The 25,795-nt window shown below is 48.4% G+C and overlaps 1 protein-coding gene across 1 annotated transcript in view; it reads right to left on the reverse strand.

The window, feature by feature from the left end:
- AGAP1 (ArfGAP with GTPase domain, ankyrin repeat and PH domain 1) overlaps window positions 1–25,795 on the reverse strand; it is a 622,443-nt gene that overhangs the window by 151,456 nt on the left and 445,192 nt on the right. Inside the window, 1 exon segment of the mRNA XM_074264417.1 lies at window positions 22,683–22,851. Coding sequence (XP_074120518.1) covers window positions 22,683–22,851 — 169 coding nt within the window.

Genomic DNA, 25,795 nt, shown 5'->3' on the forward strand with positions numbered 1-25,795 from the left:
TTCATTAAACAGGCAAAGTTGATAAAGGACAGAAATAGTTGATGCTGGAGACTCTGAGAAGACAGGCACACGGACATACCCTGGTTGTCAAGGTGTAGTTTGGAACAACCATTCCCCAAAACAATTTGGGATGATGAAATCAGAGGCCGTAAATACACCATTCATCCAATTTAACCTGGGAGTTCTATTATCACGCACGTAAATCAGTGGAGGTTAATAATGGAGGGAACATTGCTAGATCTACCCCGTATTTACAGAACCCTTGCGGTGGCACAAGACTGGAAACAAAGTGGACTCAAAGTCAGGAATGGCTAAAGTAATTGTTGCTGTGAAATAACTGGACATGTCACGCAATAAGAAATAGATATGTTAATTTAGAGAAATATGGGAAGAGTCGTACGTTCTGATTCAGTTCACATGATCACTGCAATGGTGTCTTTGAAAAATCCTAAAAGAATAACAATTCAAATGAAATACAAGTGATTGTGATTCCCCGGAAATCCGCAATGAGCACCCGCTGCCTCATGAGAGGTGAGGGATGAAGAGAAGGTACCCGGAGTACCAAGAGATGGGGAGAGGGTGTCTGCTCCAGGAGTTGGCGCTTTCCTTTTTTAAAAGGGAATGTGTTTGCTGGGATAGGTTGGGAGTCTTCCTCAGGTGGTGGCTATAAAGACATCCCTTAAAACATTTAAAAGAATCCAAAGCAATCCCAATAGACTGAGTCTACATGCAGAAAAAAGAACTAAGGAGACCAAATGTAAATCACTTCTGTTCCTGTCTTTTTCCTGGTTTTCAATCTCTCCCATGTTTTTCCCCTTTTATTCTGATTTTTTTCCCCAACATGATTCATAAAGCAGTATGTATTAAAAATAAATTTACTAGAAAAAACCAAAATAACTGTAGGCCAAAAAAAAAAAAAAAAAAAAAGACAGTTAAAAGAAAGAATTCTAGGAAAGGTATGAAGTTTCCATGGGAAATGGTTCCTACCTTCATAGAACTTCAGCCTTCTGGGGGAAATGATACAGACAAGTATCTCAATACAAATGTAAAGGTGCAGATGATAAGCACATTAGAGAAAAGGAATTCAGGGGTCAGCAGAAAATGTGGGAGCTACCTTTGACCCTGACTCTCACCCCCAATGACGAACCACCTGTAATTGTCTGTTGTGCTTGATTCCCTTCCTTTCCATCTGGGGCCCCTGAACATTCAACTGCAGAATCTTCCAGGGGAGCACCCGAACTTGGGGAAGGAACAATGCAAGGAGGTCAGGCGGTGGGGGCCTCGACACTGAGTCTGACTTACCGTGATTTCAAGCCTGGCCTTTCTTTTCTAGTGACCACGCCACGGATACATGGAGCTTCTCAGGAAGCCCAGAGACTGTTGATACACAAGCCAGATGGGCACAGTAGACAGATAAGACTGTGTGGCACTGGGTAAGTGACCCAACAGAACCCAACAATGAGACCCTTTGGCTATTTTTAATGTCCTCCGACCTCATCTCCACCTCCTGACAGCACCCTGGGAGGGCTGTGACAGTCATCTTGTCCTTTATTCTTTTTTACAATTCTCCCCAAGATAGAAGGGACTTGGTGAAATGTGTCTCCAGCGTCTCCCTAGCTCCCCCATCTCTCCAATTTCTGAACCTCCCTTGTAAAGTCCACGCTGATGGATGACTTTTCTGTAGCTCTCAATCATCTTTTTGGACAGCTACCCTTTATCTGGAAAGCCTGTATCCTGAGAATCCCCTTCTGGACAGCACGTCAGGTCATGGCCGAGGATCTCTCATGAAGACCCTGTTGAAGTGATGGCCTTCCACTTGGCCATCCAGCTGGTCTTCCTCTGAAATCTGCAATGCACGGTCCCTCAACTTGGGAAGCACGGCGGATGGGGCCTGGTGACTTCCTGCAGAGCTTCCGGCTATGTCTATGTTTGGTGGCCAGTTGGGGTCCAGAGAAGACAATGGCCAATCATGAAAACGAGAACTCATTGATATGGAGAGACCCGACGAGTGCCCAGATAACCAGAGCTCTCTATCCCCATTCTCCTGGAAAAAGTTTCTCAAACTCCCTCTTTCCTATCTCCTCCCTTCAGGGAGGGGGTCTACAATACCCTCCTGCCACAATGTCACTTGTTTCTCTTCTGGTCTAGATCTGGAGACAGGAAGAACTGGAATCCAACTCTGCCTCTGACACTTCCTAGCTGCAATACGGCTTACTGGGGCCTCGGTTCCTTCCTCTGTAAAGTGGGGAGAATGGTATCCGCCATGCTTATTCCAGTCATGTCTGAATCTCTGTTATCCCGTTTGGGGTTTTCTTGGGAAAGAGACTGGAGTGTTTGGCCATTTCCTTCTCCAGCTCACTTGACAGAGGGGAAACTGAGGCAAACACAGTTATATGACTTGACCAGGGTCACCTGCCAGTAAGTGTCTGAGGCTGGATTTGAACTCGGGGTTTCTGACCTGGCACACTGTCCACTACACCACCCGGTTGCTCTCTACTTCCATTATACTTCTGCCTTTCCAGATTCTCATCATGACTCTCAGCTCGCCAAAAGACAGGGATACCGGGAGGGGGAGGTAAAGAGGGAGCATATTCTCAGTGTATTTGATTGCTCTTGATTCATCCATAGAAATACTGATTCCCAGTTTTACGCGCAATCTCTTTGTATATGGGAATGTTCTTTATATATGGGAATGTTCTTTGTATATGGGAATGTTCTTCTTTGTTGATGTTTTGTCAAATTTATTTTTTTAATTTAAGTTAAAAAATTTCATAAAGGATCTTATTTAATCTTTTAAAATATCTCTACCCTAAAAACATAGCAATGAGTTCCCCCAGCAGGCCCTCTCCTTTAGAGACTGAGAAAGTTTCAAGTGCGAAGGATAACCACTGGTCTACAACTTTAGGCCAGAAATCACTGAGCTATCTGCTGAAAATGAACAGAGCTCTCGGAAGCATCTCATGCCAACTTTACCAGAGCCAGGGCTAACGAGAATAGCGGCTAAAGCCCTTTTGGAGGGCATGAAGTCAACACAAGGTGATTTCTAGATAACAGAGTCATCCGCCCCATCTAAAATGTTCTCAAAGATACATGCACTTTCTTAAGCCCAGAAGAAGATCTGCAGGTCCAAGTATTCCCGGGAATTTTTGCAGCACTGAGCTTTTGGCAAAGATGATCCTAATGGCAGTTGAGAACACTCTGTACACCTCCGTGTCCCATATAAATTCAAGCTATTTTTATTGCTCTCCTCATGCGGACTGGCTGTGTGGTAGGTGTGGGGGAGTTTCCAGGATACAGACTAACCTCATTCTTGGTTTTGGGCAAGATGAATCCATTAGCAGATGAGGACAATGCTGAGCACAAAGTTTACCCAGACGTCAGCAAAGCTACTGATAAAGTTTTCAAGGAGCTTGGCTAAGAGACTGTCATCCTTCTTATGGAAAAGAGGGATCTGGATTAGGCTCCAAAATGATCGGTCAGATTCAAGAGGCCTGAGCTTGACCCTCTGCTGTTGGATATCTGCATAGGAACTGCAGGGGACACAGCGGGGAGGGATGGGGAGCAGTCGGGGTGACCCAGCGAGGATCAAAGGCCCTTTATGGGCCAGAGCACTGAGCTGCATCCAAGAAGAAGTCTGGCGGGTTAATAAATGGAAAGTCTTGTACTTGGGCAGCTCCGGGGAACCACAGCACACAGAGTTCTGGGCCCGGAGTCAGGAAAACTCATCTTTCCGAGTTCAAATAGGGCCTCGGATACTTACTCATGGGTGACCCTAGACAAGTCAATTAATCCTGCTTGCCTCAGTTTACTCATCTGAATAATGAGCTGGAGAAGGAAATGGCAAACCACTCCAAAATCCTTGCCAAGAAAACCCCAAATGGGGCCGCAAAGAATTGAACCCAATTGAAATGAACAGCAACAAAACATCAGTACCACAAATCTTAGGTGGGGAGATGGAAATGGATCTGGGGGTGTTGGAGGACTGCGAGCTCAACCTGAGCCACTAATATGATGGGGCAGCCAAGAATACCAGTGAGATGCATTTAGGGAAATAAGGCTTCCCAGGACCTTCTGCTCTCTGCCCTGGTCCACCTTCCCCTGGAGGGCTGTGCTCATAGTTTGGAAAAGCCCCTGTTAAGTGGGAGAGTGCCCAGAGAAGAGCAGCCAGAGCGGCGAGGGCTATGTGAGAAGGGAATGGCTGTCACGGCGGGGAGACCCGAAGGCCCCAAGAACAAGGAATGAAGCTTTAGGTTGGATGTCCGGAATGGAGTGGAGCCTCCTCAGGAGGGGCTGGGACTTCCCTCCCACTGCTTCCCCGAGGGCAAGCTGAGCCCCTCCCAGCCATGGGGGCTTCTTTTTGGAAAGGATTTCTTCATGGCTGCTCCGGTTCTGTGACTCTGGGCACCCCCCAGGTGGAGGGACCAAAGGATCCAAAATTGGGAGTTGATGGTCTGATGTAGGGCAAGCCATTCCCATTAGGACAGTACAAACTTCTGGAGGTGAGAAGGGAAAAAGAAAGCAGCCCTTTATACACACACACACATATATAAAATAAATATATTTACATACATGTAACACATATAACATGTTATATATATTTTACATAATACATATGTTTTATATATGTATATATATATATGAATGGGAAAGGGAAAAATAAAGTCCTTTTTCATATATGTGTAATATAACATGCCATATATGTTTTATATACACACATATGTTATATATAGGAATGGGAAATGGTGAAAAGAAAGCAGTTCTTTATACATATACACATATATATATAAATATATTTATATATGTAACACATATAACATGTTATGTATATATGTTTTATATAACACACATAGTTATATATATATATATGTGAATGGGAAATAGGAAAGAAAAAGAAAGTCCTTTTCATATTATGTGTAGCACATATAATATATGTTACATATGTTTTATATACACATATATGTTATATATAGGAATGGGAAATGGGAAAAAGAAAGAAGTCCTTTTTCATATATATCACATGTAATAAGCATGGTGTGTGTGTGTGTGTGTGTGTGTGTGTACTCCAGGAGTATATAACAAAGTGGGAAAAAAGCAGTCCCTTTTTATGTTTATGTATATGTGTGTGTTACATATACATATATGTAACAATATAACATATGATGCATATGTTTTATAATAACACATATATGTTATATATAGGAATGGGAAATGGGAAAAAGAAAGCAGTCCTTTTTCCTATATATATGTGTGTGTGTGTGTGTGTGTGTGTGTGTGTGTGTGTGTGTGTGTGTGTATGCATATGTATATGTATATATACAGACACACACATACTCCAGGCGTATATAACAAAGCAGGAAGAAGGAAGCCTATATATTGTGTTATGCGTATTTTATATAACATATATTCTATATGGTTTATATAACATATATGTGTTATATATTTGTTTATTTGCTCCAGGAGTATATAACAAAGTGGGAATAGGGAAGCAGTCCTATGTTGCTTCGGATTGGGACTCAAGGCTTGTGGAAATTGGCTGAGTTTCCTGGGTCTGTGTCCCGACATCCTCACAAACACTCCCATCTCGCACTCCTGCTCCAAGAGCCTCCTCTCGCTACGGTCCCGTTACGATGCTTAGGCTCCGGCGGGATGTCCCTGCACCGCGGCCGGGGCCCAGGAAGCGCCGGGGGAAGTCGGTTTGGGGAAGGGGGCCAGGAAGTCTCCCTGAGAGAGAGAAGCCTCCTCCTCCTCCAAGGATGATTGTTAAAAGAGACAGCCATGAAAGGATCTGTGTCAAGGCCTCGTAAGAAAAGCCTAAGCTGTGGGCAGCATCTGTCTCTCCGATTCTTCCCCTGCCAAACATCTCGGCATTAAGGCAGAAATACATTGTCAACTACCTGGCCCGAACCGAGTTCAGAAAGCAAGTGCCTTCCCATACATCATCTCTGCATCAGCTGGCTGCTTAAGTTGATTAGCAGGGGGCAGGGAAATTACTATGCTAATCCTCCTGTTCACAGCACTTGTCCCTTGATATGGATATGTGGAGATGCTCACTGGAAAGCCTTGATTAGGCCAAGTTTCCATGTGTCAAAGGCTCCAAATTCTGGCCAAAGAATAATTTTCCCTCGCACTCCCGGCCCGAAAGTGCACGAGCCGATTTGAAAAGGTACTTCCTTCGACCATATGCTATTTTTCTTTAAACAATTTCCATTTCAAAGTGAACATGGCATTTCTATCTGAATGAGTGTCAGTGTGCCGCCCGAACTGGTCCCCGATGAGCAAAATTAATAAATAAATAAATTATGAAATGCAGGTTTCCCATTGGAAAAAAAAAATTCATCTGCTTAAAAAAAAAATATCAAAGGCCCCTGCTTTCAAACGCCAGGCTTATTACACGAGAAGTGGCCTGTTCTGCTGTTTATCTGGTTGGCTCTGAGGCTCACCCACTGCCCCGGTCCCAGTGGGGCTGGCCCGGACAATAAGCCCTCCTCCACCGAAAGCTTCAAGTCTGAAAAACATGGGGCATTTTTCGCAGGGGGAGACAGTTATTATTTAAACAAGGGTGAGAAGAGCCGACTAAACTCCATTTGGTTTATTTAGTTTTTTGTTGTTCTTCTGAAAGAGAGCAAGGAAAGGATGCGTTTGTTAGGCCTGGTGACAGAAGGAAGGCAGATGTGGAGACGGACACAATGGGTTCGGATCCCAGCCTCGGTGATTTGGGGCGAGCCTCTTCTCTCTCTGAGCCTCGGTTTCCCCATTTCTAAGATGAGTGGGTTGGACCAGAACAGGACATCTGAACCTTTCCCCCCCTGCTTTGGCCCCCCGGCAGGCTGGTCATGTTTACTGGTCCCTTTTCCAAACATTAAAAAAAATTCATCAGTGAAAGAAATGCTAATTTTAGTTTGATGTTAGTGAAAATAAAGATGTATTTTTTTTTCTCCTCTGGGCCCATGGGCTCAGGCTAAGAGCTCCCTCAAAGGCACTTCTAGGTCTATCTCTGGACAATCGATTATATTTCTCTGAAACTATAAACTGGAGGTTCTGGATTAGATCTAGAAAGTCCATAACCAGTTCTGAATCCACCATTGTCTTCTCCATAGTCAGAGACCCAGCATCTCCCCTCTGCAGACCCAGCGGTCTCCCCTGCTTTATTCCACAGGCTTATCTTTGCTTTCCAAAGCCAGAAGCGAAGGAGCTGAGGGGTCTCTGCTGACAGATCCCAAACCATCAGCTTCGTGCCCTTGTGAATGGCCTCACTTGCGGGGGCGAAGGGGAGAAGGTGAGCCCGCAAACAGCACGAAACAGAAAGACTCACGAGTCAGAGCCGGAGCCCGCCATGCGCAGGTACAAGGGACTTATCGGTTTGCACACACATTTCCAGAAAAGTTCTCGCCTGCTCTTCTTCTGGAGTCTGGTACGTCTCCCGTTATCTGGCAGCGTGCGGGTGTGTGAGCAGGGGTACGCCGGGAGGGGGAGGCCGGTGCTCCATGGAGCCATCCTTGGGCAGTGTAGGTTATTTTAATGGCCACATCAGTTCAAACTAAGCCTTCACCATCTGTTCCGCCCTCTAATTACAAATGCAAAAAGAATATAATTCACCACCATACCATAAAACAGTGAACTGCCCGTGATTTAAATGTGTGTGCATTAGTCATTCACGGCGTTATGTATGCGGCTGATTCTCCTGCCTCTCAATCAGTACAATTTTACTCTGATGAGGGCTTTTTCTTGAAAAAAAAAAAAAAAAAAAAAAAAAAAAAAAAAAAAAAGTGATCATCATTATTATTAGGATTGAGACTAGGTCTCCCTGTCTCTCCCAGGCTGGAGGTGCAGGGGGCCATTCGCCAGCCCAGCCTCCCTCCCCAGAGCACGGAAGCCTTGACCCATTGGCAGCCCCATGCTCCCGGGGCTCCCCACGCCGATGTCCAACTCGGGTCAGGGACCAGAGGCGGGCGCTGCCCCCCTGGCAAGAGAGCTTTTTGCCAAGGGCAGTTCTCGAAGCTCCAGCTTGAGTCTGGGTCCCTAGAAAAAGAATCGGCCATCGAGGTTCCATAAAGGGACAGAAGTCAGCTGGAAACGATGACAGAAGTCAGCAGAAACCGCTGGGAAACGGGGACCCTGTGCCGATTGTGACCGTCTTACACACGTGTCCTGACTCTAGTGTGGAAAACAGGAAAAGGAAACCCATAACTGATAGGGAAAGGCAAGTCTGATGATGGAGAAAGTTCCCGAGACAGTCACCAGTACTACAAGAGTGCTTTGTGAAGCTAATGGGGGAAAAAGAGGCAGCAGGGAGGCGTGGAGAGGCTATGGCCACACAATCACTAAGTCCTGTGTTCCAGTCCTGCCCACAGCGCGCGCACACACACACACACACACACACACACACACACACACACACACACACAGATTGACTTATCCATAGGTTCATTCAGACAGAAAGTATAAGGAAAAAGTTGCCCCATTCACTTAAAAAGCTGTAGCCAATTTGTCTGCAGCGGTGATCTCTCTAAACAAGGACAGGGACAACTAAGGCTCACCATGATTGGTGGCAGCTCAAGGGCCAGCTCATGGACCTTCCCAAAGTAACCTATTTGCACAATGGCAAAAGGCAGCTTCCTGCTTTCCCCCACCAGAAAAAGTAGGGAGGGACCACATATTATAAGAGTAAAATAAAAATAAAAGAAATAAAAAATAAAAATAAGAGTAAAAAAATAAAAATACATTTCTTTAACTTTTTGTTAAGAACTTATGGTGGCTGTGGTTCCCTTGGCCCCAGCCTGACTTCTTGTGGGAGATGAAAGATTCTGCAGAGGTTTTTTCAACGCCTCTAAGTCCGCTGGGCTTTCTTCCACTTGGAAGACGTGGAATGTTGCATTGAAAGGTCACCGTGGGCCTTAATGGTACCACCAAGTTTCCAATCCATGAAATGGAAGAATAAATCGCATAAACAAAAATCCAACTTAGGGCTATTAATGGATGGAAGCCTGGAAGCCTCTTCAATATTCTACCTAGTGACAGGGCCACTGGGGGAAAAAAGGAGGGGGAAAACCAAGCCTTTGCCACAAGCTGGGCGAGCCTTCCAGCCGTGCCCCCTGACAAGCCTTTCGGAAGATAAGGTGCAGAGAGACGCACACCGGGACTGGTCTCACAAGGGACTTCCTGTAGCAAGGAAACACCAGGTCAAGTCAAATAAATACATGTATATTGAGGAGTTGGGAAGAGGTGGATTCAGACCCTGCCTCGGCACTTCCTGGCTGTGAGATTTTGGGCTGCTGCCTTTACTCCGTGATCCGGGCAACTCTCCAAGAGGTGAAGGACCCAACTTTTCAGTTCTGGTACTGGATGCAGCGACCTCGGTGAGAGCTGCCGATCCCGAGAAAGTAATAGCAATGATGACGATGGGAACGAGGATTAAAGGGGAAAGGAAGAAGCCCGCTGCAGTACCTTCTATGTGCCAGGCACTGCGCTGTTTTCCAAATATAACAATAATGACAATAATGATAAAAGCTTTTTTTGGAGGGTCTTTAATCCCAGCTCTTCTGTTCCCCAAAACAGTGCTCTCTCTCCTAACTCTTCTAGTGCTCTCTCTCCTGTACTGGGCTAGACTGGAGGGTTAAGATCCACTTTCTAAACCTTGTCTTATTTGTTCCTCACGACATCCTGGGGAACTAAGTCATGCAGGGATTATTATCCATGGCCATGGGCACCTGAGACCCCAGGCAGCTCATGGTCTGAGATGGAGACATGCATGTACAAGTGCTGGATCCAAGAGGGAGGAAAAGGGCAGCCCCAGACAAAGAGCCAGACATAGAGCTACGGTCATGGCTAGAGCCCAGGAGGGAAGGAAAGACTGAAAGGAAGGAGATGAGGGTTACTGAGGCAAGGGGAGAACCGGCACAGCAAGATGGCACAGAAGCTGAGGAAAGACTGAAGGGAGGGTCTAGTGCTCCAAGGAGTCATCGGGGAATGAAGAAGAGGAGAAGGAGAAAGAAAAGGAAGAAGAGAAGAGGGAGGAAGAAGGGGAGGAGAAGGAAGAAGAGAAAGAGAACAAAAAGGAGAAGGAAAAGAAGGAGGAACAGGAGCAAAAAGAGAAGGAACAGAAGAAGAGGAAAAAGAGAAAGATGGAGGAGGAAGAAGAGGAGGAGCAGAAGAGGAAGTTCTTCTCCAGTTTCTATTTCCTTTTCCTTCTCCCCCTCCCTCCTCTTCAGCCAGATGCCCTCTGGCCTAATTGATCCTGGGCCTACTGGAGAACCCAGCTGGCTCCGGAGGGAGGGACTTTGCCCATCACAGGAGACTCGGAGCAGCTTTTTTCACTCGCCATTTCAGGCGCCATTTTGTACAAGACCATCACCTTTTCCCCAAATGACTGAATATATTCGGCTACATTCGGGGCCCTCCATGAACAAACAGAAAGAGGGCAAGAAGTGTCTTGTTTTTGTCTTTGTGACCCCAATCCCACTACAGAGCTTAGTAAATCCTATGGAGGAAAAGGGATCCGCCCTTCTCGGGTCACCTGGACCTGCTGAAAGACTCAGATTCTTCAGGTTAAAATTGCATCTAAAGACGGGCATGAATCAGAGTCCCAAACAGGGGCTCAGAAGATGTTGCTATTGTTATTATTATTTTTTAGACATCTCTAATTCTCCAGTCCTTGGGGCCTCTTTTCCATTCCGAACCCGTGGAGCGTTCTGTTTAAAGGGAATGTTGTGTTTCACCTAAATCAGATTGTTTGCCGTCTTGGAGAGGGAGGGAGAAAAAATTGGGAACACAAAATCTTAGAAAAAGGAATGCTGAAAACTTACACGTATTTAGAAAAACATCATAGTACTGAGGAAAAAAATAAAGAGAATTTTGGGTTTTAATGATAAAACCGAGTTCTCAATCCATGAAGTGGAAGATTAAATCGTGTAAACAAAGTCCAACCTGGGGGAATTAACAGGGGACCAAGGAGGAAATGGGGCCGAGGGGCGACTCCGACAACATGGCTGTCGACAAATGGGAAAGGCGGTGGGCGGCGGTGCGCACGTCCCCGCTCGGCGTTCCCAAGCAGGGACCCCCCACTTATTAAAATGTTTTCTCAACCATTTGAAACTAAACAAAGAAGAAGAAAAAAAAAAAACTTTGTTTCTCCCAGACCACAATGGCTCAAGTTTGGATGTTGCATTTTCACATGATTTTTTGATGGCCGTTCCCACTGTACAAGCGGCTTAGGGATGTGCGCGTCTGCAGAGCTCGCAGTTTTGATAAACAGCCTCTGCGGGCCACACAACGGGGATAATGTATCCTTAAGTACTGCCAATGAGCCGCCATTCTGCACAGCCAATTACTTCTGTGCGTCTGTCACTCAAAGGAAAAATGACTGGGCCCATTAGATCAAACCTTTGTCACTGTTCCTAATGCACTCTTAGGCCTCATTAATCTGAGGGAGCAGCAACAGAGCCGCCGGAGCCTCATTGCCTCCTCCACAACAGGGCCACGTGAAGCCTCTCATCTCTCCCCCAAGTGCACCGCGTTAATCAAGCTCTCCTTATTACCCCAGTCCCTGTCACGGAGGAGAGCGCTCTCTCTCTTAAATGCTCTCATTATGGCCCATCTTTAGAGCTGGCTGAGTGGGGGAGAGAGAGAGAGAGAGAGAATGAGAGAGAGAGAGAGAGAGAGAGAGAGAGAGAGAGAGAGAACGAGGCAGACGGAGGAGAGAGAGAAAGAAAGAGGGAGGGAGGGAGAGAGAAAGAGAAAGAGCGAGCGAGAGAACCAAGTCCGATCCATTAATATTCATGACAATAATTAGTATTCTAGGTCACTGAATATTCATGTTATTAGTTTGGTTTTTTATGGGTTTGCTGGATTGCCCTGATTGCTGGAGTATGGAAGAAAACAGCATGGTTGGGACTTTAGATGTCAACGGCAGTTCAATACTCAAAACACATTTGAGATTGTTCCCTGCTACCCCCGTTCGGTAAATCAGTTTCCAGCCTCCTGATGGCTTTCATATTTTTAAACCGCTGGGGAACCGAAGCGGGGGGTCTGGAGGAGACTCTGTTTTGCAAAAGGGCCTCAGCATCCAGCCGGCTGGAATGAGAACATCCATAATGGTCCAAACTCTACGAGAGCACATTATCGGGACGAGGCTCTCGATCTGTCATCTTGGAACAGAAAATGGAAGCGTGGGCCATGGCGAACACAAGAATAAAAGTCACAGTCCCAGTGACATCGGGGCTGCCTGCCGGAGGAGCAAATGACATCCGCGGAGACGGCGCGGATTCGGGGAAGTTCACACGACCATTTCCAATGTTTGTCTTGCTAATTATCATTCCGGCTCAGCCACTGTATTTGCTAAGAGCTCTCGCTTATTGATCCCGGGCAATCTATCGAGCACGTTAATTAGCTGCATAGACTAATTTCAGGCACAAAAAAGGATTTTTTAAAAAAGGGATCAGAAAACTTGACTCTTCCCCCCTCTGCTTCCAAGGGGAAGTTCTAACACAGAGGTTCTGGGGCCTTTTTGGAAGGCATGGAGGGCGGGCTGCTCCGGAGAGCAACTGGCCATTTGGCAGGTGGGCGGCCGAGGCCGTGGACGCCGGAAGGACGCAGGATCTCGCCCCATCCTTTCCCCAGACTTGCCCCCTCTAATGTGGGTTTTTGCTTTGGGAATACACAAATCGAACCTAGAACCTAGTCAATGAACCAACACTGAGTAAGGTTCTTCTGACCTGATTTCTCCCAGCCAGACCAACTTTCTCTATGTCGGGCCATATGAGTCAATGCCGTCATGGCTGCCGGGAAGCCTGATCTGAGGCTGCACTCAGAGACGTTCGGCACCCAAGGCTCCCACACCTACAACGCAGAACGCCGTTCTTTTTGGGTCACGCCACATCAGGAGGTCCGGAGGAAGCCGGGCAGCCTGGGCAGGGCTGCTCAGCCTGAGGGAGAGAAGACCTGGGGGGAGGGCAATCCTGCAGCAATTTTGGGGAATGAAAAGGTGGTTATTTCAATGCTTTAAATTTGTCAGTGGTTTATAGACATTATCTTATTTACTTCTTTGGGCAGGAGCAAGACTAAGCCGTGCGAGAGGGACCGGCTTTCTTATGCTCGGCTCCCGAGGGCAGAACCGGGCTGGTGGGTGAACTGTGCAAAGATGCCAGGAAAACACTTCCTGAGGACAAGAGGGGCCCACCATGGGCTGGGCTGCCCCGGGAGGTGGGAGCTGTCCCCATGGCAGGTGCTTAAGTATGGAGCTGGCTTGTTGGGGGCGGTTGTGGTGGCAACTATTGCTTAGGAAGGGAAGTTTCTCCTTTACTCTGGGACCCGGTGAGGAGGGCCTCCCTCTGCCCACTTCTGCCACACTGTCTGGCAAAACTGCCCGGGGTTCAGTCTCCTTAACTCGTATTTGTGCTATTCTTTGCTGCTGTTCAGTCACTCACCCGATTTGGGGTTTTCTTGTTATTTTGTCTCCAGCTCAAATTACAGATAAGGAAACTGAGGCAGACAAAGTGACACATCCAGGGTCACTCTGTTAATAAGTGTCTGAGACTGGATTTGAACTCAGGAAGAGGGGCCTTCCTGACACAACACTCAGCCCCTCCATGTTTCCACTCTGTTTACCAACTGATAAACTCCCTAGAACTCAGGGCCGGCTTTGGTTTTGTCTTTATGACACTAGTGCCTGAGGCAGAAGGAGTCTAATAAATGCTTGACTTACTGAATGGCTGATTATTAGTCCCTCAGCCACTTTATACAAGGCCTGGGCACATGCTTGCCTTTTTTTGTATTTGTGTAAGGTCCACCCCCCCTTCAAGGCCCAGCGTGATGCTGCTTTCTACAACCATTTGGCCCAAACTCATCGGTTGCTCCTTAGAATGCCCAGAGACCCGATGAGTGATCCAGCCATTCTGTTTACCCTGGGGAGAAGCCAGGAGAAGTTTGCGGTCAGAAGGAACCATCTCACAGAGCTGACCCCCCCCAGAATGGGCTGCCCCTACAGCAGGGGGCTCCCCAGAGTTTCTCATTTAAGCATGACAACAATCCTCTTTACAAACAAGGAAAATGATGCTTTGAAGACATGAAATGTCAAGAGATCGGAATCCTCTCTGAGCTAACATTCATATTCAGCTCCTAGCATGCTGCTTTGTATGCAGTAGGTGCTCAATAAGTGCTTGTGGCCTGACTGATGAATTTTGCTGTTTGCTCCATGTCCGGATAGAAGATCCAGAGAAGAAGGGGAAGGTCGTGTGTGTCGGGCTTGGCCATTTTCCCTTCTGTTCCAGCACATTGAATCTGCTAGGAATCATTACAAAACCCATAAGGGTGTGTGCGACATTGGCGCAAAAGGACGGGGCCTTTTTGATTTTTGTTCACATGGGTTTCCTAAGCAAAGCCAAGAGTATTCTGACATGTGGACAAAGTAGATAAGAAACTTCTTTATAAAAACAGATTTCAACAAGCATTTATTAAGTACCTACTATATACCATGCACTGAACAATGTCAAATCAAAAATCCCCTTTTTATATAAAAGCCAAGGCCCCTTAAAAACGCCAGCATCCTGCACCTGCTGGGACTTAGTGGGGTCAGCTATTCTTAAGTGAATGATCATCTTCAGGTTTAAGTCCCTATAGTTATTTAAGTTACTTAAGTCCCTAGACTTATCCAATGGCTCCTTCCCCACAATCTTGAGGTTCTTGAAGGAGAGAGCAGTTTTATGTGAATTTTTAAAACATCTGGACTCTGGATTGACAGCTCAGCAATGAGGAACATCCTACGTCCCGCCCCTGCAGCATGTGAGCTACCGGAAGCTGTTCATTTTTGTATTCCTAGCTCCTCCCAGAATGCTTTGCATTTGGCAAAAGAGGAACAAATGCTTTTTGGGAGAAGAAACGCGTGGCTGTTTACCAAAGGGAGCCTCCAAGGACGACCACCCACAAAGGCTCAGTTTTTAAAGACTGATATTCTTCAGTGATCTTTCAGAAAGCAATGGAGCGGCTGCCGTGAGGGTGACCCAGTTGTAACAAAGCTGGAATTGCCCAGGAGAGGTGCGAATGATGTCAGAAAAAAGGAAGGGCTCGGAAGGACCAGAAGTGAAGGAGGATTGAGGGTGGCGTGCAAACGCGCGTCAGAAAGATGGGGATCGTGCACTTTTAGCCGCTGTGCCCAGCACACAGTAGATGCCTAATAAGTGCTTGTGGGTTGGCTAATTAATGAATAGTCTTATTCCAGAGGGAGATGGTGCGGGCAGAGCACAGGGTGATGAATATCCAGTCTGAAGTTAAAGGACCTAGGGCCAAATAGAGGCTCTGACACTTCCCTAATGGGGCTAGACACTAATCCAATTACACGCAGACTGGAAATCCAATTATATGCCGGGATAAGATTACACGCTAGAGCCCCCTAAGAACTGTGGGACCCAGGCAGGAGACCGTGAGGGCCGGGCCGGACCAGGACGAGATGATTCCCCCTCTGGGCTGGGCCTCGGTTCATCTCTCAGGTCCCGTCCAGCTCGGTGATTTTTCAACCACCACCGAGCGCGGGCCCAATGGGGCCACTGGACTTCCAGTCAAAAACAGGAGCCCCTCAAAGGGCTTCCCTTCCGCTGGGGGCGGACTCCACAGAGCGCTCTCTCCAGCACAAATACCTTAAAATCTCATCGATCCTCATCTTGTGCTTCCTGTGATCTGGGGGAAATCAGTCACACACTCTTATTAAAAACAAAGGCCCTTTTTGTGCTGACGCCAGAGAGCGCCGCCCTCCGGACTGGGACGGGAGCTCGCCGGCCCCCCGTCCAGCCCACGTCCCAAGGGAGCCCGCACTCCTGGGAGGGGAGGCTGCAGGGCACCAGAGCCCGGCAGGAAGAAACAGAAAATAAAATAAAGGGAAAGACCCCGAGATTTTAAGTTCTGCATTCTCAGGCGTGTCCGTGACTCTTACTTCGAATGAAATTGTAACCAGGAAGACGGCCATGACCCTGAGCTCGACACTGAGTTTCTCAGGCAGGGACCTCTCCGAGGGCCCGGGAGCCTGCCTGCTGGCCATGGTATCAGCCCCCCACTCAGGAGACAGGCCCAGAGAGAAATGGAGCAGGAGGAGATCGGCCACGTCACTCCAGCCCCACAAAAGGCATCTTTATCGAGAGGACGCCGGCAGGAATGAGGAATAGGAGGAATTCAGAGAAGCGGGGAGGACTCTGGGGGACTCACAGTGGTGCAGAAAGCAGAACCAATGGAAAAATCAGGTGTGAGCAAAGGCCATGGCAAGGCCCCCTGCAGTGCGAGAGCTTGGGCTAAGCTAGTCTGGCCCAGGGGCGCCCTGCCTGAAAACAGAGGGGGGGAGGCAAGGATAAATCCATCCTGGCCATGGAGATTTGGGGCTGGGTCTTCTCAAGTCTCACGCCATCTTGTCCCTTCCCTCTTTTCTAAGAACTCTGATGAGCCCCAAGTCTGGAATGGGCTCCATTATCAGGGGCTTCTTTTCTTTAAAATGGAGCTCAAGCAGCATATTCTGATCCCCCCAACTGCTGCTGCCCCCCTCTAGCTCCCTTGTATTTGTCTTATTTACTTTATCTTTCTGCTGTTATTTAATATGCATTTGTTGGCTCCCAGGCTTGCACTGTAAGCTTCTTGTTTCATTCTTTGCGCCTGTAGCATTCCTATCTACTAACTCATGGTAGGTGTTTAATAAATACCTGATATTTTATTGGTGATTGATTATGGGCGGGAAATTGGGGTCTAACAATAGAGGTGGACAGACAAAAATGGGTAAAATACTTCAGCAAAATCAAATAATACACCTCTGATGTCAGACTCCAATTTCCCACCCGCGGTACCTCGCACCACGTATGTATGTATGTACCTATGTGTATATATGCATGTCTATGGTCTACTTATCTATCTACCATCTATTTATCTATCTATCCCTCTATCACTATAACTATCTATCTATTCATTACTAATTATCTATCTATCTATCTATCTATCTATCTATCTATCTCTATTGTCTATCTATTCATCCAATACTCTACCTATCTATCCATCCATCCATCCACCATTCCATTTATCTATCTATCTATCTATCTATCTATCACTATATCTATCTATCTATCTATCCATACATCTATCACTCCATTTATCCATCTTTCACTACATCTATCACTATATCTATCGATCCATCTATCACTATAACTATCTATCTATCCATCTATCATTATATCTATCTATCCATCCATCACTATAACTATCCATCCACCTATCTATCTATCACTCCATTTATCTACCCATCAATCTATCACTATAACTATCTATCCATCCATCCATCTATCCATCACTATATCTTTCTAACCATCTATCACTCCATTTATCTATCCATGCATCTATCACTATATCTATCCATCTTTCACTATATCCATTAATCATTCTATCTATCTATCTATCTATCTATCTATCTATCTATCTATCTATCTATCACTATATCTATCTATCTATCTATCCATACATCTATCACTCCATTTATCCATCTTTTACTACATCTATCACTATATCTATCGATCCATCCATCATTATAACTATCCATCCACCTATCTATCTATCACTCCATTTATCTACCCATCAATCTATCACTATAACTATCTATCCATCCATCCATCCATCCATCACTATATCTTTCTAACCATCTATCATTTCATTTATCTATCCATGTATCTATCACTATATCTATCTATTCATCTTTCACTATATTTATTGATCATTCTATCTATCTATCTACCTATCTATACATCTATCTAACCATCTATCACTTCATTTATCTATCCATCAATCTATTAATATAACTATCTATCCATCCATCCATCTATCCATCACTATATCTTTCTAACCATCTATCACTCCATTTATCTATCCATGCATCTATCACTATATCTATCCATCTTTCACTATATCCATTAATCATTCTATCTATCTATCTATCTATCTATCTATCTATCTATCTATCCATCTATCACTCCATTTATGTATCCATCAAGCTATCACTATAACTATCCATCCATCCATCCATCCATCCATCCATCCATCCATCCATCCATCCATCACTATATCTATCTTACCATCTATCACTCCATTTATCTATCCATCAATCTATTAATATAACTATCTATCCATCTATCCATCACTATATCTATCACTCCATTTATTTATCCATGCATCTATCACTATATCTATCTATCCATCTTTCACTGTATTTATCACTATATCTATCTATCTATCCATCTATCTATCAACCTATCACTCTTAACACTTTATCTATCTTTCCATCCACCCATTATCATGTTTCTCTCTGGCTCTGTCTGTCTGTCTGTCTCTCTCCATCTCTTAACACAGATCTATCTGGAAGGCCCAGTGAGTAGCGAACTTTAGGAACAAAACCAAAAAGCCATCAAGGAGCTCCAGAACTCTCTTTTCCTCGACCCAAAGGCCATGATTCCGAGGGAGGAGGCTTCTAAAGTTTCCCTCTCAGTCAGGATGCAGGATGACTAAGCCTGCGCAAGACTCAGAAGCCACTGGCTTCAAAGACTGCTTGGCTCCCAAAAAAGCTGCGGATCTTCTCCGGGAGAAGGTCCAGGGCCTTCTGTATCGCTAGGAATCAAAAATGACACTTTTGTTGTGTGCCCAGCTTACATAAAGTCAGGGTGGATGAGGGGCAGAGTGTTGGGCTTGAAATCAAGGAGGTCTGTGCTCAAAACCAGGGGCATCAGGCACTAATTAGAGCAGAGTCTCTGGGCAGGGGGCATCAAGTAGCCCCTCAGGTGGCCCCAGGAAAAAGCTGGAAGCTGGACTCTGGCCCTTAGAGTGGGGCCCAAGCCTTTGCTCAGCACATGAGCAGCTGCTTCTCTCAGGAGGTTCCAGGAGTAGCCATCGCTCTTGCTTGGGGGTGGAAGACTTTAATTACTGTAATGAGACAAAACTGAGGAGAAGAGGGGATCTGGGGACAGGGAAGCTGCAGGTCACAACAGGCTCCAGAAGCCTCATCTTACCCAGCTCATCCATCCCTCCATTTGTCATTACAGAGAAGTAGGAGGACACTCAAGATCTTCTGGGCAGAACGGCCATGTTTGGTCTCCATTAGAGACAAGGACCATTGGCTGGCTCGTCTTTGGGAGCCTCCACCTGCATGCTGGACACGCCCACCCATGGCACAGGGAACATCAGTCCAGTGGCCAGTGGTTCAGGTTTTTTTTTTAAGGGGAGCCTTCTTTATTTTATTTTTTTTTTCATCCTAATTAAAATTTGACATTTCTAGAGCGCTTTCAGTTTTCTAGGTCATTTTACCTAGTTTATCTTGTTGATATCTCATAAACTATCCTATGAGATAAGTGCTACTGGTATCATCGTCCCCACTTTATAGATGAGAAAGCTGAGGCTCAGAGGCAGGATTTTCCTCTGGGGATTTCTGATTCCAAGTGTATCTGTCTCTACATCAAAGAATTACAGAGCTGGAAAGGATGTCCCCAGCCAGCTAATCCAATCCACTGGGAAAAGGAATCCCTAATAAAGTATTCCAAGACAAGGAGTCACCCAGCTCTTGTTTGGAGACCACCAAGGTGGGGGAGCCCAGCACCCCCTGAGGCACCCCCATGTATCGTGGTATGACTCAAGCTTAATTCTGTTTCTGATCACTTCTTTCTTTCTTCCTTTCTCTTTCTTTCTTTCTTTCTTTCTTTCTTTCTTTCTTTCTTTCTTTCTTTCTTTCTTTCTTTCTTTCTTTCTTTCTTTCTTTCTTTCTTCCTTTCTTCCTTCCTTTCTTTCTTTTTTTCTTTCTATTGATCTATCTATATATCCAATTTATCTACCCATTTCTCTCCATCCATGTATTCATCCCTCTATCTATGCATCCACTCATCTCTCTATCCATCCATCCATCCATCCATCTCTATCTATCCATCCATCCACTTCTCCATTCATCTATCCATCTCCTTATTCATTCATCCATCTCCCCATCTCCCCATCTCTCCATCCATCCATCTCTTCATCCATCCATCCATCTTTGCATCTTCATCTTTCTCAGTCTTGGGGAGGGGGTCTCAAGCCTCAGTGAGCAAACAGAGCCTGTTCATCAGGAACAGTTTCACTTTGCCTTCTGGCATTGGGAAGGGGCCAGCGCTTGCTTTGGGGCTCCAGAGTACAAGAACTGGCTGTCTTAAATGCTGAGCTTTCCCAAAATTGGGTCCAAGTGGCCCTATGTGGTCCTGGACTTGGCGCTTTGAGGGAACCAAAGGGAAGGGAGAGAAACAAACCCTCGCCTCGACACGTAGTCATTTGGCCTGATGGGAAACCACGGGCTATTCCAGGGCGCCCTGGGGATGACCATGGGCAGAGAGGACTGGCCGGTCACTTCCTAAGATTCTGCTCATTAAGTACTGGTGAGAGAAGGCTGAGCCCCGAGATCCTCCAGGGCTTTGCAGAAAGAGGTGGTGAGATTGCCAACATGGACATGTCTGAAAACAGAAAATGGGCAGCCCCCCCCCCCCGGGCTGGGGGGTCAGGAGGACCCGAGTTCAAATCTCACACACTCGTGTGACCCAGGACACCCGATTACTGGTTGGCAGAGCTCCTCCTGGAGATGTCAGAGCTTGAGACTAGCAGGGATTCCTAAGGGGGAACATCTGGGCAAAAGGCCGGGCGTTCCTACATCTGTCTCCTTCTGGAGAAATGGGTTTGTAAGAGTCGGGAGAAGTTCAGAAAGAATCCTGTGGACGTGAGAGGGTCACAAGACTTGGCTGGGAAGAGATCACTCCCCTCCCCTACGCCTCTCATTTTCCAGAGGCCCAGAGGGCCAAGCAACAAGAGCACACAGGTAGGAAGTAGCAGTTCACATTGAACCCAGGGCCCCAGACTCCAAATTCAGATGTTTTACCGGACATCCGTGCCTCTAACCCAAGCTGGTTCTTCTCTGTGGCTTACCTAAGCAACAGCTTTAACCCCAGCTCTGCAAGGTGCTGCCCATGGGGCCTTAACAGTGTCATTTTTCTCTGTAAACCTCAGTTTCCTATTATGTAAAATGAGCTAGTTCTAGTTTACCTCAAAGCTCGCTTCCAGCTCTAAATCTCAATGACCAACTTTTTGATGATTTTAATAAGATACTTTTAAAAAGCAGGACTGATGGAATCATGGGCTCGACTATTTATTCTTATGGGACTCAATGGCCCCCAATTACCTTCCAAGTTGACCCCAGTCCATTTTTCAGTCACCCCATTGAGGCCGGAGAAAAGGTGAGGTGAGGGGGATCTGCCATGAGGGAACCATCCATGGGGGGGGGAAGGACTGGCGGCAAATCAGATTTTTAAAAATTAAGCGAATTTGTGGCACGAGCTTGTAGGTTATTAGGAGCACCTGCTAGTGATTAGCAAAGCCTCATTAATGCTTGGTTATAGCCAACTGGAAGCCCAAGGTAAGATGGGACTGCTCGTGTTTTTGTATAATCACAATAGAAAAGTTTTGCAGGTGAGGAAGGGACAGGGAAGGGACAGGGAAGGAAAGCTTTTCTGGGGCTTCCCTCCCTCTCCAAGGGGGGAAAAGGGCATTTAAAGCAGCCGTACCTCCACGTGATGGGCCACTGAATCCTAGTTGGGTATCAAAGGGGGTCAGGGGCACTTCTAGTGGCCACTAGAGGAGGAGGAAAGGCCACGAGTCACCGGCCTGGCTCCCCCCCCTCACTCATCCCCGCTGGCTCTGGCCCCCTCCCACCCACATGCTTCCTGGGGTCCCCCAAAAACAGCTATTCCTTGTCTCAAGGCAACGTTAAACAAGCTTTCTCACAGCATCCTCAAGTGGGCGTTGGGGAGGGGAACCGCGATCACGCCATTAGTGCGGAATGGTTAGCGCCGAGGGGCCTGTACACCGGGACAATTCTGTCGGGTATCTGTCCCTCTCACTCACCCGGGGAGAAGGAGACGCTCCTCCGCTCCCCAAATCCACCCTGGCTCCGCTGTCCCTCCCTGGGGAAAGCTGGGCTGACCGACGCGTGCTAGAACAGTTCCAACAGTCTGAGTCCCGATGTCAGCTGGCTGCGCTAGCCCCTGGCTGAGGTGTGAGTGTGCACACGGGTGTGCGAGAGGGTGAGTGAGTGCGCACACAGCCACACACATTTCCTTCAAAGAGAGGTAGGCCGACAGGATGTCGAAGGGGTTTCTTGGTCCCCGAGGGTTCCCAGACGCCCTAGGTGGAGCTTTAGGACGCATTTCAGGTCCTACCCAGGATCCCCAGCCCCAGAGTCTCGTGAGCTGCCACGCCTTTAAGATGCCCCCTTTCCCTTTGCCCACCCCCATACAAAGCCACGGCCCCCCCACCAGTGGCCGGGCACGGATGTCTGACTAGATGTGACCTCCGGGGCCTCCTGGGTCCAACCCAGTTTCTGCAGGTCAGACAGAGACGGGCACCAGGCGGGTGGCGTGAAGCACAAGCAGGAAGACAAAGGTTTGGGGAGCTCACAACGCTGGGGGCACCCGGGGCTGAAGCTCCGCCTCCAGTCCTTGACAGCCCAGATCCATTGAGTGGCCCCGGGGGCACTCAGCTGACCCGGAGCTGGCCGGCCCCCGAGCTACAGAGCACAGGCCCCATCCTCCCGGCTCCACAAACACAGACACGCTGACACGGACACGCGGGCACGCCCTCCGGGCTGGGGGCCCCGGCCACAAGCACCTTACCTGAATTTGGCGAAATGTGCAAGCTGCTCATGTCCTTGGCCAGGCCGTTGGTCTTGGGGCTGGAGATGGGGGCGCAGGCTGACGTGGCGCGGGGGGGCCTCTTCCCTGGAACTTTCACAGTGGTTCTCAGAAGGTCGATTTCTTTCCCGTGGACATTCTGCATATAATCCTGCCCAGAGACACAAACACAAGACACGTTCCCAAAACTACTCCAAAAGAAGCCGTTCTCGTCCGTTTTAGAGATGAGGAAGCTGGGGCCGAGGGGACCGGTGGGAGCCGGGCCCCGGTCCGAGGCGGGGGAGGGGGGCTCCGTGATGATGAGGATGGCCGACGGGGAGGACAGTGACTACTTCAGACCATGGGGGCCCGGACCTCACTTTGCAAATGAAGAGACGAGGGTCCGGAGGAGGGAGCTCACACAGGGAGCGGGACAGACCGGGTCCTCAGCCCCCAGAAGCCCTCCTTCCAACCAGACCGCCCTCGCAGCCTAGACCTGGCGACCTTGTGCACCATTTGCAACAATTATACCCATTTCACAAACAAAGAAACTGATCATCAGAGACTCATTTGCCCTGGCTCAGATTATACCCATTTCACATACAAAGAAACTGATGATCAGAGACTCATTTGCCCTGGCTCAGATTATACCCATTTCACATACAAAGAAACTGATGATCAGAGACTCATTTGCCCTGGCAGAGATGGCTGCAGAGTAGATGAATGGATAGTAATAGGACTTGGAAAGGAACATGTGGCACTTGATATTGGGGGGGGGGCACAGAAGACTAGCCTTGGGAGTCAGGAAGGGCCCGGTTTGACTCTAGCCTTGGACACTTCCCAGCTGGAGAATTCTGGCAAGCCGGCCCTCCCGGTCTCAGTTTGCTCACCTGTCAGAGGGGTGATTACTCTGGCACCGACTCCCTGAGCTGTGAACCCTATCCTAGACGTAGGACTGTAAACATGTCATTTATACGTGGTGAGCCTCGACCTTCTCGTCTCTGGGATGGGCACAATCCCACTTCATAAGGTAGTTGGCAAGGGCAAGGGCTGGGATTCTAAGTCCGGCTGGGGCCGCCCGGTGGGGCTGTGGGCAGAGCCAAGCACCAACCGAGCCTCCCGCCCTTGGCACTGCCACTGCCCCCTCACACACACACACACACACACACACACACACAAGGAGGCGTCTGGCCCTCGTTCCAGGGTGGGGACAAGGTCCTCCATAAACACCGGCTAATTCTGACGGAGCCACAGAGCACACGTGGGGGTCTGGATGCCCAGGGCGGCATTCACCCCGAGGTTTCTCAGCGAAGGAGACCAGAAGCTGCCCGGGGACAGACAGTGGGGACCGAGGGAGGGAGAGGGCCGAGGGGGGGCCAAGATCCGAGACCGACTCGGCCACGCTGGAACGAGCGAGGGCCGCGGGAGCCGGACGCCTTGCCCTCTGCTGGAGGCCGGCCGCTTCGGGGACACTCCTGGCACTGGGCGTTAGGGATGCCTGTTCTACACCTGGGGAATCCGGGTCTCAAGTGGGCTCTGACCCCATAATGTCCACCACAGGATGGGATAAAGGGCCCCCTGTGAGCCCCGCCCTGTGCTCAGGCCCTCACCACGCCCAGGACAGCCTGGAACAGCCGATGAATCTGACCTAGAATAACGCGCGCCATCCTGGACAAGTCCCCACTTTCCCGGCCTCCTTTTGCCTGTCAAAGGGGCGGTCGGCCGGGATGAGCTCGAGTCTCGTGGGACCCTAATGTACGAGTGTAGTGAATACAGTCGGGCCGGCTGACCACGACAGGGCCTCCTGGAGGCCGGCCTCTCCCTCCTCCTCCGGGTCTCCCTTCTGCGACGCTCTCGGGCGGGCTCGCGGCCTCCTCCAGGCCTTCTGTGCTCCCAGGAGCCCGCTTCTCCGTAATGGCTGCGCTCGGTTCCTGGAGCCTTCTCCTCCTCCTTCCACCAGAGCTGTTCCTTAGGAAATATCAACTTAGCCCTAACTTTCTTCCTTAATGCCAATTCTTAACAAATTAAAAGACAATAACAGGGGTGTAATTGAGCATTTATTGCTTATGGGCTCGGAGATGAGGCTAATCAAAGAGTGACTAAATCCTCAGCATGGTTTCTTTTAATAGACAGGCGAGTTTTAATATACAATAACCACAATATTTTATTTAAATCCGTTGTTGGAACGTACAAAGTGTCGGCTCGCTCCGAGGGCCAAGGGCCTCCCTGGTTCCGGACCCTCTCGAGGTTCGGGGATCCGCTTCCCTGCTTGTGACTGCAGGTTTGGGGGGAGACACCTCGGAGGCCGCTGAGTCCGACCCCTCATTGCACAGATGAGGAAACTGAGACTCCAGGGGAAGTGACTAAGGAGCCGGAAGGACCCGGGAGGCCCCGCAGGCCAATCCTCCCACTCGGAGCGATGGACACCGGGCTGGGAGGGAGGAAGTCACGCGGTGACAAAGGGTCCGAGCCGGGACCCCCGGAGCTGCTGAGGCCGTGGCCCTCGTGGGTGTGGGGCTGCCGGAGCACTCCCCGCTCCGCGCATCCTTTCTGCGCCTCATGGCGGCCCGCAGACCCTGGGCCTTTTCTCGAGGGAAGGAGGCAGAAGACCAACTTGTTTGGCTTTAATTTGTTTTGTTTTTCTAAAAAGGAATCAAGGTTTTCCTTCTCGCTTCCAGCCGCTGGGGACTTGAGGAATGAAAGGGAAAATCAGGATTGAAAAAGGGAAGCCTCTGAGGACCGGGGACTTCAGAAGGCGCTGGGGCCGGTTTGATCGCGGGCTGAACAACAGCCTGGAGTCTTGCTGTCATCTGGAATGTGTTGTGAGAGAGGCAGGCTGGGAGCCGGATTTTGATATGCAAATGGGCCCAACGCCACCCTGGCGACACTGGCGGAGAAAATGCTGATGGCAGGAAAAAGGGGAAGAGGCATCTAACAAGGCGTGAGGGTAATTCACAGCCAAGGACTTTTAAACAGCTCTTAACAAGTCCCCGGAGCCCACTCGACAGCGGCCACCCCACAAGCGCCGTCGCCGGCCCCTCGACAGCTTGGGAAAGCCGCCAGCCAGCGCCCATCTGCGTTTCCTCCTCGGCCGTCCGGCCGCCGCTGGGGATTTC

This window comes from Sminthopsis crassicaudata, chromosome 4 (assembly GCF_048593235.1).
Source record: "Sminthopsis crassicaudata isolate SCR6 chromosome 4, ASM4859323v1, whole genome shotgun sequence".
NCBI lineage: Eukaryota > Metazoa > Chordata > Mammalia > Dasyuromorphia > Dasyuridae > Sminthopsis > Sminthopsis crassicaudata.